Below are 14,659 nucleotides of genomic sequence, written 5' to 3'. Positions count from 1 at the left end.
CTTTATTTTTCTAAAATAATGGAGTGATCAAGGCCACAAATTGTTGATTTAATTGCCATGAACCAGGGGGAGGATTGCTTACGGAACATCCGGAGCAAGGAATATAAAAACAGTGTTAAAATACATGATGCACTTGCAAAAATTGCAGCAACTTTTGGCACAGACAAGGAAAGTGTAGAAAAAAACATACGATCGTCCATGGTTGCTTACAGGCGTGAGAAAAGAAAAATGATTTCCAGCAGACCATCTGGTTGCGGTGCAGACACTGCATATGATTCCAACTGTTTCACCTATCGGCTGCTACAGTTCTAGGATGATGTTCATGAGTCGAAGGAGACAACAGATACTATGGAAAATGAGGTACAAAAATTATGCTTGTTTGTTTTTATTTGCGTTTGTAGCAACATAGGTTTTCTAGCACATGGAAAAACTAAAGCCATAATGTCGAAAGTGTTCTCGACAACCATTCTGGCCCTAGAAAGTTTGTAATTAAAAACTCTCTTTTGAACCTATAACATGTTTTCCTCGGTAGGGTTTCATAATATTTTTCTGTAAAGGAAAAGCATTGTCTGCTATAAAAACAAATGGTAGGGCCTTTGTGCCACCTGGTAAACATTCAGCTTGTGGCAAGTTTAGTTTCTTTTTGTTAATTAACTCACTTATGTTCGCGTTTTTGAACATACCATCATTTGATATTCTGCCTTGGTAGCAGATATCTGCATACAAAAAGTTGTAACTGGCATCAACAACAGCAGGTAGCACAATGCTAAATGAACCTTTATAATTATATTATTCACTTCCACTACCAATAGGGCACTGTAACACGATATGTTTCCCATCAACTGCTCTGACACAATGGGGGAACTGAAGAATCTGTGAGAACCAATAAGCTGTTTTAAGCCAGTCGTTTTCAGCCGCCGGTATCTGAAAGAAATAAATTTGATTTCAGGTTTTCATACATTAACCAGAGGTCAGAAATGAAGATGAAGAGGATGTGGCTGGACCTTCCAGTCCTCCGCTACAAAAAATCAGAAGAGTGGGTGAGAAAAAAGATATGCAACAACCCTACAAGATTGCATCTCAATTGTTAATTAAAGTGCTGCAAAAACGAGAAAATAATAAGAGCGATGAATGTAGTACATGTGATCAGTATGTGGCATCAGTGTTGCAGAAATTCCCAGAGTTACAAGAAGCAAAAACAATGGCTTTGCTTAATGAAGTATTAACGAAACAGCATGTAGCATATTTGGAAAGTCAGCAGTCGACAGTGGGTATGTGGCAGGGCCATCATCATCAAATAGTTATTCCCCTGTCATATTTACAAGTTATGTAGACACTGGTAACACTATTGAAGATGATGTGTTGATGAGGTCTATAATGTAATTGACAAATAATAACATTTTGAAAAGATGCTTATTTAACGGTGTTTTTCATTTACTTACCTTTATATCCTTCGGTACTTCCACCAGAGCTCCACATATTTCAGGTACTGTTCGAGATATTGCTTGCTTCGAAATGTGAAATAAATACGCAAGGCTCTGAAATGTATCTTCTCTTGCCAGAAAACGAAGAGTAACTGCAAGCCTTTGGTTGACTGAAATCACTTTCCTGAAATTCTTATCTTTTTTTGGAACAAATGGTGCTATGGTGCTATCATATTTGCCAGATTTTCAAAATCGACAGATGACTTCTGAGTGAAGTTACAGAAGCCAGAGACGTCTTCCATACTCAGCTCACGTAGGAAGTTATTCCCACCAGTTCTTCTAGAGAATGTTTTACTCCACAAACAACGAGGAAGGCTTTCATTTTGTTTGTGTAAACCTAGTATTAATAATGCAGCACCACATATCATTATAGTTTCCTCGACACCAGACATAATGCAGCAGCAGATGATACAAACACAATAATACAAAGAGCAGTGCAGACGGCATAAACACACAACGAGAAATGTTTGCTGCCAGTGTGGACAGAAGTAGAGACAAGAAACGAAGTCGGAAACATTTGCAAAACATCACAGAAGACAATGTTTCCAACAGAAGTGTGTATGCGGCTTAATACCGCTGGGACCTTACATTTTGTTGTGTTTTTCAGTCAGAGACTGGTTTCGTGCAGCTCTCCAAACTCGTCTATCCTATGCAGGTTTCTTCATCTCTACATAGCTGCTGCAACCAATTGAACATTCTCACTGTATTAAACATTTCCAAATGTGCACTTGGCCTTAAATGTTTTCAAAAGATACATCTCGCCCAGCTAGATAAAACAAAGAATGAGTGAGTGGTATACAGATTTTATGTGCTGTTGGCTGTTGTGCTTTGTATTTTTGACTGTGTCAGTTTATTAAGTCCTCATTATTTTAACTTTGTAATGTGATAAATGTAGTATGCAGTCAAATAAAATGCTGTCTGTCAAAGATTGTTGTGATATCTTCCTTGCGAGAAAGAATGGTCGTACTAACTGGTACACACCTCTAAATGCTGGGCACGGTGACAAGAGGCAGCCAAGTGAATATAGTGAAAGATTATTTCTGCGCAGTTGTATACAGGTGATTATTCATTTTTGGCACCCTTACAGTTGCAAGAATTCGGAAGAATTGATTTCAAACTGTTCCTCAAACCAACCATAAGTAGAGATTTTAGTCTGTATCGGTTCCTGTACTGAATGTTCAGGTAAGCCATCTCTGTGTTAGCTTGCTTTCCTGTAGTGCATTATCAGATAGTCACTTGATGAAGTACTTCATTATATCTTTTTTTGCTGTGCTGCAAAATGTAAATGATTAAATTATGCACAAGGAATATGGGGCTTGATTTTTACTGCAGAATGTTCTGCCCTCTATCATGCCACCCAATACGTCCGATGACACAGGCTTCTCAGTTGTGTTTTATGTGCTGACTCGCTCACAGATGCTAGATCCAATATGCTATTCGTGCGAGTCCCTGGTCATTGGATGCAGGGGAATAAAGCTGCCAATGCAGCTGCCGATGCTGCAGTCTAAATTTGTAGGCCTTTTAGCTATTCTGTCCCTTCAGATGATATCTGTATTGTGGTTCATAGGAACATTGTGTCACTCTGGCATGAACACTGGTCTTCTCCATATGGGAACAAACTCTGGGAAATTAAACACTTCCCAATTGCTTGCATGATCTCCTCTCGCCCCTCTTGTTGTGAGGAAATACGTTTAGCTAGGATGCATATAGGGCACTGTTGTTTGTTTTAGTCACCTTTATTTGCTAGGTGGAGACCCCGCATCACTCTGTAGTTACTGCAACCAACCATGGACAGTGCATCATTTTCCAATCCAGTGCCAATTTTATAACCGTTTATGTTTTAATATAAGTTTGCCATCTGAATTATCAGGTTTTTTTTAGCAGATACAGCATGAACTGTAGATCTTGTTTTTTTTATTTGCACAGTAGTAGGGTGAAGGAAATTTAATTTTCACCATTTGAGCAACCTCTTCAAAGAGGAAATGATTGTTTCTAGCTATCCCTCTGCTCCAGTCGATGAGGCTCTGAGTATTATTGATTTCAAATTCATTCAGTAATTGACTATTTTAAGTTATGACAAGGGCACTTGTGATCTCCACTGTTTTGGACACTTCGCTCCCTCCCTCCCCCTTCCTCCGCCCCCCTAAAAAATGGAATATGGGAGACAAAAATAGTAAACTGCTGCTGCACTTTATGCACACAAAAATATTAATGGTTTGCTCTTTTCAATAGATGGTGGAGAGTACACTACACTACGATAAAGTGCACTTTTGAAACTTTTTGTCTCCAAAATCAAACCCAAATTTTGTGCATTGATGTAATAATTATGCAAGCATATGAGTAAAACACTTACTTCATAACAAATTAGCTTGTTTTCGTAGTAATTACTGACTTTATAGTACAGTGTAAGCAGATAAATAATTATTCTTCATTGTTGTGAAAAATCAACTCTTCTGATTACATGTAATATCTTCATATTAGTAATGAAGTAGTTTATGTGTGATAACTGTAGTATACAGTATTCATCTTTCGTCACCTCTCCTATGATCAAACTTGCTTGTCATGGCGGAGTTGCTAATAGGTGATAGGTTGAAGCGATGTTCTTATATTTTCATTATGTGAAAAACAAGGGATGTTTGTGAAGATATTGAGTTATAGTTTAAATTGTTTATTCTCATTCAGTTCAATCCATCAAAGTTTTATTTACAGTGTGCCGTATGTTTGATGTATTTGTATGTTTTCTTGAGAGAAACCTCACCATACTAGAGGTTAATAATATACCATTAGTGGAGTTACTGTAGTGATATTTCCCTTTGCCATGTCAGGTGTCTGACATAAATAATTCATGCCAGTGAAATCTGTATATTTTATATTCGTCCTTGTCTGTAGTCTTAAGTTACTAGAATGTCTTGTCAGTTCTTCACAAAAAGAGCTATATAAATATAAAAAGAGAACATGAATGATAGAACCGATGTTAGAATATTTTTACATTCATGTGCAAAATGTAATGAAGCTCTTCATTAATAGTTTGTACCTTTTGTAAAATGAAAAGCCTTATTTCTTTACTATGCCAGTAAATATTTGTTCGTTTGTAGTAAACCTTCCAAAAGACAATATAAATTCTCTCCATTTTTTTGGTTTGATGTATTGACTTTCAAAATCTTGGTCAAGGGAAGTCTCTGAATACAAAACAGGAAAATGAATTGATCATCACCAATCTATGAATTAGTTTAGTTTTCAAAATCACAGTACATGGGCACAACAAAGTTGAAAGCCTTCATATGTTGGGCTGGTAGCATAGGTCCTCTCAAAGTACGTGGTCAGCAGATCTTGACTCTCCGATAAGATACTATAAAAATAGAAAAATATGAATATTAAATAAATTCCTGACAGAATAAGTGTTTTGTTAATGGAAAACTGCAGTGTGTCTGCCAATTAGGTAAATAAAATGTTGTAGACTTCACATTTAGCTGTTGCGTCAGGAACACTAGAAAAATAAGTCTTCAAATTTCCATAAGAGTAGCAGTACAGTGTGTGTGTGTGTGTGTGTGTGTGTGTGTGTGTGTAAAAGAGTAGCAGTACAGTGTGTGTGTGTGTGTGTGTGTGTGTGTGTGTGTGTGTGTGTGTGTGCGCGCGCGCGCGCGTTTTATTTACATTGTTTTGGCAGTGCAGTTTCTAATTGTATTATTTTAATTTGTTACAGGACTTTGTGTGTTGGGGCAAGCATTATGGAAAGTTTGTCAGACAAACTTTTCTCTGCACTTGACAATGCCAATAGAGAAAGCAGAACAGAACACAAAACAGAACATAAGTCTCTTCCACAAAACAAATTTGAACCCAAAGAGAGGAGACAAGACAGACTTTCTTCTACTACTGTGCCAACAAGGCAAGGAAACTGCGAGAGAAAAAAAAAAATTGTAGAATCAAATGTTCACAGCAGATTACCTTCAAAATTTAAAGTTGGAAATTTTCCACAATGTTTTGGAACCAGTGCAAGTCACCCTGGAAATTCCAGTCTTTTGCCTCTGGATGAAGGGCAAAGACAAAGTGCTGATCGATGGAGGTCTCATTATAGTCTCTCTAATTCAGAAAAAATTAATATGAGTGTTGGTGGAAAAGGTTCAGATGAAATTCCTTCTAAATTTATTAGGAATAAATCGCAATTTGAAGACAGGCAGAAATCTTCTACATCAATTAAAGGAACTGGATATAAATTTCTGGAAAACCTTCTTGAAAAAGATCCAATGGAAGTAGTTGTAAAATTAGCAAGCTCCAAAATAGGATTCACTGAATTTTTAAAAAAAGAAATGTCCCCAGATTTAGTACACCTTACATTAAGGCTACTTGCTGAAAAAGTGTGTGTAGTTGGTTTCCAACACAACAAAACAACTGTTTTGATTGCAGCATGCCAACCACACTTCTTAAGCCAACTAGAAAAAGAAATGAACAAGGTCCCAACAGAACACCACTCAAGGAAGTCTAAGATATTTCCATTCTTAGAAAATCTTCTAATATTTTATGCAACAGTTGTTAATTTGCTTCCACAGACAGCATGTGAAAAGTTCAAGAATCTCTTTGTTACGACTGAATTGTCCATAGAAGGTGCGCAAAGGTACCAAAGTATAAACTGTGATGATATTAAGAAGAAGTTTGAATGTCTTAAGGCCCAGCTTAGAAGTATGATAGAAGAAAATGAACGTAATTCAATAAAACAAAGTAGCAAAATGGAGCAGCTTCAATATTTGCAGCCCCCTGATAATTTCAGATACTGTAGCATATTCCCCACTGCTGAAGATTTTGCTAGTAAACCATTTTTACGACCTAGCATCATCAAGGGAGCATATATTGATGTTGAACATTACCTAGATGTTCAGTTTCGCTTGCTGCGGGAAGATTTTGTGGGCCCCTTACGTGAGGGTATATCACAGTATACGGAACATGCTCTCCAAGGGCAGAAAAGATTTAAGAGGATTGAAAATGTGCGAATATATCATGATGCTTTATTTTTAAACACTGTGACTATTAAAGAAAAAGTAGGTGTGGTACTAAACTTTGATACTAAAAAGAAACTGAGAAATGTTCCTTGGGAGCATTCCAAACGTTTTATGTTTGGTTCATTGTTGTGTTTTACCCATGACAATTTTGGTACCTTCTTTTTTGGTACAGTTCTTGAGAGGGACAAGAAACAACTAGAAAATGGTTGTGTCGTCATTGAACTTATTGACGAGATAGATATTACTATATTTGAAAGAGCATATACAGTGGCAGAAAGTGAAGTTTATTTTGAACCATACCGACAGGTATTAAATGCATTGCAGACTATGCCCTTTGCTGCATTTCCAATGAAGCCTTATATTGTTGATGGGATTACAGAAGTGGGTTTGCCCCAGTACATACGTGCAAAATCTGATCCAGTAATATACAAAATTGGCAAGTTCAAAGTACCTATAACTGAAATGGACACTTGGCCTACAGAAGATGAATTGAAGTTGGACATTTCTCAGTATAAGTCATTCCGAACTGCTTTGACCAAGGATTTCGTTATAATACAGGGTCCACCAGGAACAGGAAAAACTTTTCTTGGTTTGAAGATAATAAAAACTTTCCTTGACAACCAAATTATATGGAACACAAACCGTAGACCTATTCTTGTGGTGTGCTACACTAACCATGCATTGGACCAAGTCCTTGAAGGAACTTTAAAATACACAAGAGAAATAATTCGCATTGGTGGCCAGTCACAGTCAGAAGCTCTAGAGGAATACAATCTGAAAGAAGTTCGACGGCATCGTGTGGTGAGAGTGTCTGCAGTATCTAGCAGGGAGATAATCTCAGAAATGCAAAATGTTATCAGTCAAATTCGTTCTTTGCAAGAACATCTAGAGAGAATTGCTAACAACAATACGATAATCAGCATTTCTTCTTTGAAGGAAATGGGAATTACTGTTCAACAGCTTGGATCATTTATGGTTGGTCACGTAGTCAGTGATGAGATTTTCATTGAATGGTTGAAGGGAGATGGAAATGAAAATCCAGATAGTCTGTTTCAGCAGGATGATCCTAATGCTGGTAATATTTCAATTCTTGAAGATTTACCGTGTGAAAACAATAGTGATAGTGATAATGATTTTGAAGATGAGTATGAAGATGATTACAACAATGCTGATTTATTCAGTGATGAATATGGTCTGATAATGCAAACAGTAGACACAATAAAATTAAAATATGCCCTGGATCTATCACATCTCATTATGGATGTTCAGCACTATAAACAGCGGCTGGAAAATTGTGGAGCTAACATAGAAGATTATGTGAAGTATCAGCAGTTGTGGATGTATAGTGTGGGCCTTTACAGGTAATATTTTATTTACACATAAAAACATGCTTTTTGTCAGTTAGACTTATTGCACTGTGCCTATCCACAATCTTCAACAACTCCTTCAAGAAAGACAATCCTTCATGTAAATTTGTATCACCACCACTGTTCGAGATAAACCAAATGAGTGGTGGAGATAGAGATTGGCTCAATAACTAACCTTCCATAGTTATGTAATGTGGGTTACCATTAAATTTCGTATGCTCACATCTATCCTCACTATGCTCCTCCATCCAGATATGAGACAAATTATAGTTAGAGCAGATTGTTAACCATGATGCAGTTTCACAAACACTAAGTACAGCCTGAGTGAAAGTTATAATACGTACTAGGAAAAAAGAAAGAAAAAGTGTTAGATTTGTTGTCTGGCTCTCAACCATTTCTCAGTCAAACCACATGGCAATTTTTTGTTTTACAGTAATCCCATATGCTTTAAATATTATGTGGCCGTTTTGATAGTCTCATGCTGTACCCTACAAATACATGATAAGAGATTTCTGAATTTCCCTAATCGGTCAGCGTCATCGTGTCCAAAGTCTGTCCATTTGTCAAATAAAATATTTAAATTAATTGCATACTGTTATTTTGTTCTTTATACAATGTAACTCAAATGGCTTGTTCTGACTTACGGAAACTGATACTCTAAGACACATAATGCCATTAACCTATATATTTTAACAAAATTACACTATAATACAAGCAATAGATACTTTGTCATTAATTTTTCCCATATGGAGTACAGAGTGCTTGTTAAAGAGCATGTGTGCTTGCAATGAATAGTAATTAATGGCAGAATCTCATGGTGCTTGTGAGATGCCTAAATGCAGAGCTCAGAAAATAAATTTCTAAACATGAATGATTGAATTAAGCATGCTGTTAATATTCCTATCCGTTCATTATCTTCAAACTATTCACATATTTTGTCACACCTCTTCAAATTTCATCCCAGACGTATCATTTCAGGCAGGGAGGTTGCCTTCATAGACTCAGATGTTATTGAATTTAGCGTATGTTAAAATTCAGGAGCAAGTAAGAAACACATTTTTTTTTGTTTTCTCCAAAAAAATTCCTGCCCCAAGGTATGGGCCTCCAAAGATGACACTGCGAACACCATTTTGAAGATGTGAATTTTGTTATAGTTTATTTTATTTGAAAGATAATTGCTTTATGATTACAATGGTGTCCTCCGTTTGGACATATCAATCAAAGTTATTTTACTGTCACCTTTTGAACTATTTTTTGTATAATTTACAGAATTTTTTTTTCAAAAGTGCACATCCAGAAAAGTTCGAATTTTTCCTGTTGATTAGTCTCCCCCCCCCCCCCCCCCCTCCCCCAAGAACCGTGGACCTTGCCGGTGATTGGGAGGCTTGCGTGCCTCAGCGATACAGATAGCCGTACCGTAGGTGCAACCACAATGGAAGGGTATCTGTTGAGTGGCCAGACAAATGTGTGGTTCCTGAAGAGGGGCAGCAAGCTTTTCAGTGATTGCAGGGGCAACAGTTTGGATGATTGACTGATCTGGCCTTGTAACACTAACCAAAACGGCCTTGCTGTGCTGGTACTGCGAATGGCTGAAAGCAAGAGGAAACTACAGCCGTAATTTTTCCTGAGAGCATGCAGCTTTACTGTATGGTTAAATGATGATGGCGTCCTCTTAGGTAAAATATTCCGGAGGTAAAATAGTCCCCCATTCGGATCCCCGGGCAGGGACTGCTCAGGAGGACGTCGTTATCAGTAGAAATAAAACTGGCATTCTACGGATCGGAGTGTGGAATGTCAGATTCCTTAATCGAGCAGGTAGGTTAGAAAATTTAAAAAGGGAAATGGGTAGGTTAAAGTTAGATATAGTGGGAATTAGTGAAGTTCGGTGGCAGGAGGAACAAGACTTTTGGTCAGGTGAATACAGGGTTATAAATACAAAATCAAATAGGGGTTAATGAATAAAAAAAATAGGAGTGTGGGTAAGCTACTACAAACAGCATAGTGAATGCATTATTGTGGCCAAGATAGATACGAAACCCATGCCTACTACAGTAGTAGTACAAGTTTATATGCCAACTAGCTCTACAGATGATGAAGAAATTGATGAAATCTATGATGAGATAAAAGAAATTATTCAGGTAGTGAAGGGAGACAAAAATTTAATAGTCATGGGTGACTGGAATTTGAGAGTAGGGAAAGGGAGAGAAGGAAACATAGTAGGTGAATATGGATTGGGGGTAAGAAATGAAAGAGGAAGCCTTCTAGTAGAATTTTGCACAGAGCATAACTTAATCATAGCTAACACTTGGTTCAAGAATCATAAAAGAAGGTTGTATACATGGAAGAATCCTGGAGATACTAAAAGGTATCAGATAGATTATATAATGGTAAGACAGAGATTTAGGAACCAGGTTTTAAATTGTAAGCCATTTTCAGGGGCAGATGTGGACTCTGACCACAATCTATTGGTTATGAACTGTAGATTAAAACTGAAGCAACTGCAAAAAGGTGGGAATTTAAGGAGATGGGAGACAGGGAGTGAGACAGGGTTGTAGCCTATCCCCGATGTTATTCAATCTGTATATTGAGCAAGCAGTGAAGGAAACCAAAGAAAAATTCAGAGTAGGTATTAAAATCCATGGAGAAGAAATAAAAACTTTGAGGTTCGCCGATGACATTGTAATTCTGTCATAGACAGCAAAGGACTTAGAAGAGCAGTTGAGGAGAATGGACAGTGTCTTGAAAGGGGGATATAAGACGAACATCAACAAAAGCAAAACGAGGATAATGGAATGTAGTCGTATTAAGTCGGGTGATGCTGAGGGAATTAGATTAGGAAATGAGACACTTAAAGTAGTAAAGGAGTTTTGCTATTTGGGGAGCATAATAACTGATGATGGTCGAAGTAGAGAGGATATAAAATATAGACTGGCAATGGCAAGGAAAACGTTTCTGAAGAAGAGAAATTTGTTAACATCGAGTATAGATTTAAGTGTCAGGAAGTCGTTTCTGAAAGTATTTGTATGGAGTGTAGCCATGTATGGAAGTGAAACATGGATGATAACTAGTTTGGACAGGAAGAGAATAGAAGCTTTCGAAATGTGGTGCTACAGAAGAATGCTGAAGATTAGATCGGTAGACCATATAACTAATGAGGAGGTATTGAATAGAATAGGGGTGAAGAGAAGTTTGTGGCGCAACTTGACTAGAAGAAGGGATCGGTTGGTAGGACATGTTCTGAGGCATCAAGGGATCACCAATTTGGTATTGGAGGGCAGCGTGGAGAGTAAAAATGGTAGAGGGGGACCAAGAGATGAATACACTAAACAGATACAGAAGGATGTAGGTTGCAGTAGGTACTGGGAGATGAAGAAGCTTGCACAGGATAGAGTTGCATGGAGAGCTGCATCAAACCAGTCTCAGGACTGAGGAACACAACAACGCACTGTATTTTGTGAAAAGGAGAGCTTCCACTTTTGAACAGATTTTATTTTAAAAAATTATTTTTTTTTTAACTTCTAAGGGTACCATAATGTATGTCTGTACTGAAGTTGTTTCTTACTAATTTCTTTGTTACAGTGTTTATTTCTGTTGTCTTTGTTGCAGTTATTTTTGATCACTTTCTTTGTTGCAGTTATTTCTTTTCACTTTCATTGTTGCAGATATTTCTTACACTTTGTTGTGGTTTCTTGTCAATTTCTTTGTCACTGTTGTTCATTGCAGGTTTTTGTATTGTAGTTGTTCAGTGCTAACTTGTTTACTGAAGAGGCTTTTAAGAAATCTGAGACCATGCATGTGAGTTCTCTGTTTTCATGAGGAATTTGCCAGATGACACAGTTGCAGTTTGTTTTGTGAAAAGGACTGTTTGAAATGTCTTCTGACTGGGGCCACAGGAGAAATGTCATCTGACTTGGCCCACTAGAGAGTGAAGTGTGCTATTTGCGTGTGCATAAAAGAGTGAGTGATACATAAGACAAATGGAAAAACATGACTTTGGTCATGTTGGAAATAAGTGTTCTCATTTGAAGACTCTCTTTCAAAGTGAAGATGTTTCCAGTGGTTACTTTTTGTATTCTAAATGTTTTGACAGAATAACAACATTGATAATATCTGAACAAGGTGAAGCCTCCCACGGTGCAGATGATGCAGATCTTGCATCAATAGAGGAAGAATTATATAATCTGAATCATTCGACTACAGAGGTAGGTGTTAGTCCTGTTAAGAAACCGTGGTCAGTGAAATCGAGTCATTAGCTCCATGCACCGAGAAAGTGCAGAGAAATTACTAAAGTTATGGATGAATACACTACAGCAAAACTAACCACTCTCTTCAAAGTAGAAATTCCATCTTCAGAAGAAAATGAATCAAAGCACTCTTGCACCTCTTGCCAGGAATTTTTCACAAATATCAATTCAGCTGTTGAATATTGTGCATCCTACAATGAAAAGATGCAAGTTTCAACTATTGTTCCAGAGACATTTTCAAAGAAAACAATTTTGAACCACGTTCCATCAGTATCAAAGTACACCGTGGACAAATCAAGAAATGTGAGGTCTGTAAAAGGAGTCTTTGGAAGACCAGATCCCTATTATGGTCATCCTGTAAAAGCAGCTCAAGTTCAAATTGTGCATTCATTTTATCTGGAAGATAAATGGGGCTGTTCTCACCAGAGTGCCAACAAAAAAAGACACTGTAACTGTAACAGTTGAAGATAAAAAAGTTGTGAAAGTGAAGAGGTACATGACTCACAGTATTAAAGAAACTTCTGCAATTTATAAGAGCAACTATACAACTTCACATATTGAAAGATAAAAACTTTATGCAGTACAACCCAAGTGGGTAGTTCCACACCCACCTAGAGACGTCTGTTTATGTGTTTACTGCGTGAATTTTGATCTTTGTGTGATAACTTTGAAGAACTTAGTGGAGCACATGACATATGACACCTTGGTTGGGCGTGTGAAGTCATTAGTAGCCTGTGACATAAAATGAGAGACTTGTTTGTTTCAAGAATGTGGTGACTGCCCTGGAAAGGGAGGACTGTCTTTATAGACACTTGGCATGGAAGACTTGGCAGATAACTCTGCAGAAATTACATACGCGACATGGGAGGAAAATGAACTAATTACGAAAAATGTTGCCTTTGACAGTTTCATTGATGAACTTTGTAAATGGTCAGTGAAAGCCGTAACACACCAGCATCTCAAGTTATTGCAACAACAACAACACATTGCAGAAGTGAAAGGGTGTGTACAGGCTGAAGAACTATGTTTAGTGCTTCACTGTGATTTTGCTGAGAACTGATCTGTAATTCTCCCACAAGAAGTACAAGGGTATCATTGGAGTAATGACCAGGTTTCAATTTTTACAGGAGTGACATATTTGCAAAACAAGACCACAAGTGTTGCAGTTATAAATGATGACACAGGACATGACTCAACACATGCTTTGCTAGCAATGTGCAAAATTTTTCAACTGCCAACAGGGGCAGAGATCATTATTATTTCTGATGGTGCTCCTAGTCATCTTATAAATCGTTACCAGCTGTTTGAATTGAGTAAGTCGCTTGTGCTAACTGACTCGGTATACAGTGCTGCTGGTCACAGGAAGGAGCCTTGTGATGGTGTAGAAGGCCTGCTGAAGCACAATGCTTCAAAACGTAATCTTTCCAGACCAAATACAGCTGTATTCAGAATGCTGAGGATTTTACGAGAGTCATGAAATCTTACACATCTACAGCCCTCATTCTTTTGTCCAAAGAGGAAATTGAAGAATTCTGTGAGCAGAAAAAAGAAGAATGGTCCAAACAAACTACTCCTGTGAAAGGAATCCAGAAGACACATTTTTGGACTCAGTGATGGGCGAACTCATATTGCATGCACTTTAAAGAGCAAGAAAGAAGAAATTTCGTTCGTTCGGCCAACACCTCAGAAACAGCAGGATAATATTCAGATTCACAACCTGAGAAGGGGGATGTTTATGGTGTGTGTGTGTGTGTGTGTGTGTGTGTGTGTGTGTGTGTGTGTGTGTGTCAGTGACTGGTGGTTTGCAGAGATTATAGACACCAGTTATGAGTTAAACTAAATTGTAGTGAACTTTATGGTACCACATGGGCCAGCTGCTGGATGTAGGTTTCCAGCTGAAAGACAGCAACAACACCATCAGTGCTCATTTCCTGTGTACAATGTTTTGAAGACTGTGAGTGCTCCAGTTCCTATTATTTCAACAGGAAGGCATCACTCGATATCAAAGGAAGATGCTGAAGCAGTGGCACACATTCTTAGTTCATTGACTGGCTAATTTCAGTACAAAACAGAGTGCACAGAAGTTGTAAAAATTGAAACCTTTAAGTCTTTGGACCTTTCACATACATTTTGGAACCATTTAAAATGCTTGAAAAAATGAGTTGCTTACTCATCTTTCAAAACTAAAATTATGTTAAATAGGACTAGATTTTGATTTTTATAGGTCTGTTATGTGATAAAGTGGTAATAAAATAGGTTTTATGTATGGCAGAAATTTCAGTTGTTTATAAAACCTATTCAACCTAGAAGTGGATGCTCTCCTTTTCAGGGAATGTAGAACTATATGGTACTAATCAACAGAAAAAAAATGTAGATTGGCATTTTTGAAAAAAAAAAGCCATAAATTATAAAGTCCAGAATGCTATAGTTAAAGAACTTCGACAGATAACACCAAATGGAGAAGTTCTTTGTAATCATAAAGCAATGATCTTTCAAATAATAAAAAAAACCAACAAAATATCTAGAACAGTTCCAGAGATACAGCATTTTAAATTTTTTTCCAAAATTTG

At 37.3% G+C, this 14,659-nt stretch overlaps 1 protein-coding gene across 1 annotated transcript in view; it reads left to right on the top strand.

Annotated features, from left to right (window-relative positions):
• Positions 1-14,659, top strand: part of LOC124775060 (NFX1-type zinc finger-containing protein 1-like) — a 439,199-nt gene that overhangs the window by 51,315 nt on the left and 373,225 nt on the right. Inside the window, exon 2 of the mRNA XM_047249854.1 lies at positions 5,188-7,839. Coding sequence (XP_047105810.1) covers positions 5,213-7,839 — 2,627 coding nt within the window. The 5' untranslated portion in view covers positions 5,188-5,212. The remainder of the gene's footprint in view (positions 1-5,187; positions 7,840-14,659) is intronic.

The sequence above is a fragment of the Schistocerca piceifrons genome, chromosome 2 (genome assembly GCF_021461385.2).
Source record: "Schistocerca piceifrons isolate TAMUIC-IGC-003096 chromosome 2, iqSchPice1.1, whole genome shotgun sequence".
NCBI lineage: Eukaryota > Metazoa > Arthropoda > Insecta > Orthoptera > Acrididae > Schistocerca > Schistocerca piceifrons.
Note: the sequence above shows the minus strand (reverse complement) of the source record. Positions and strands in the feature narration are given on the sequence as shown.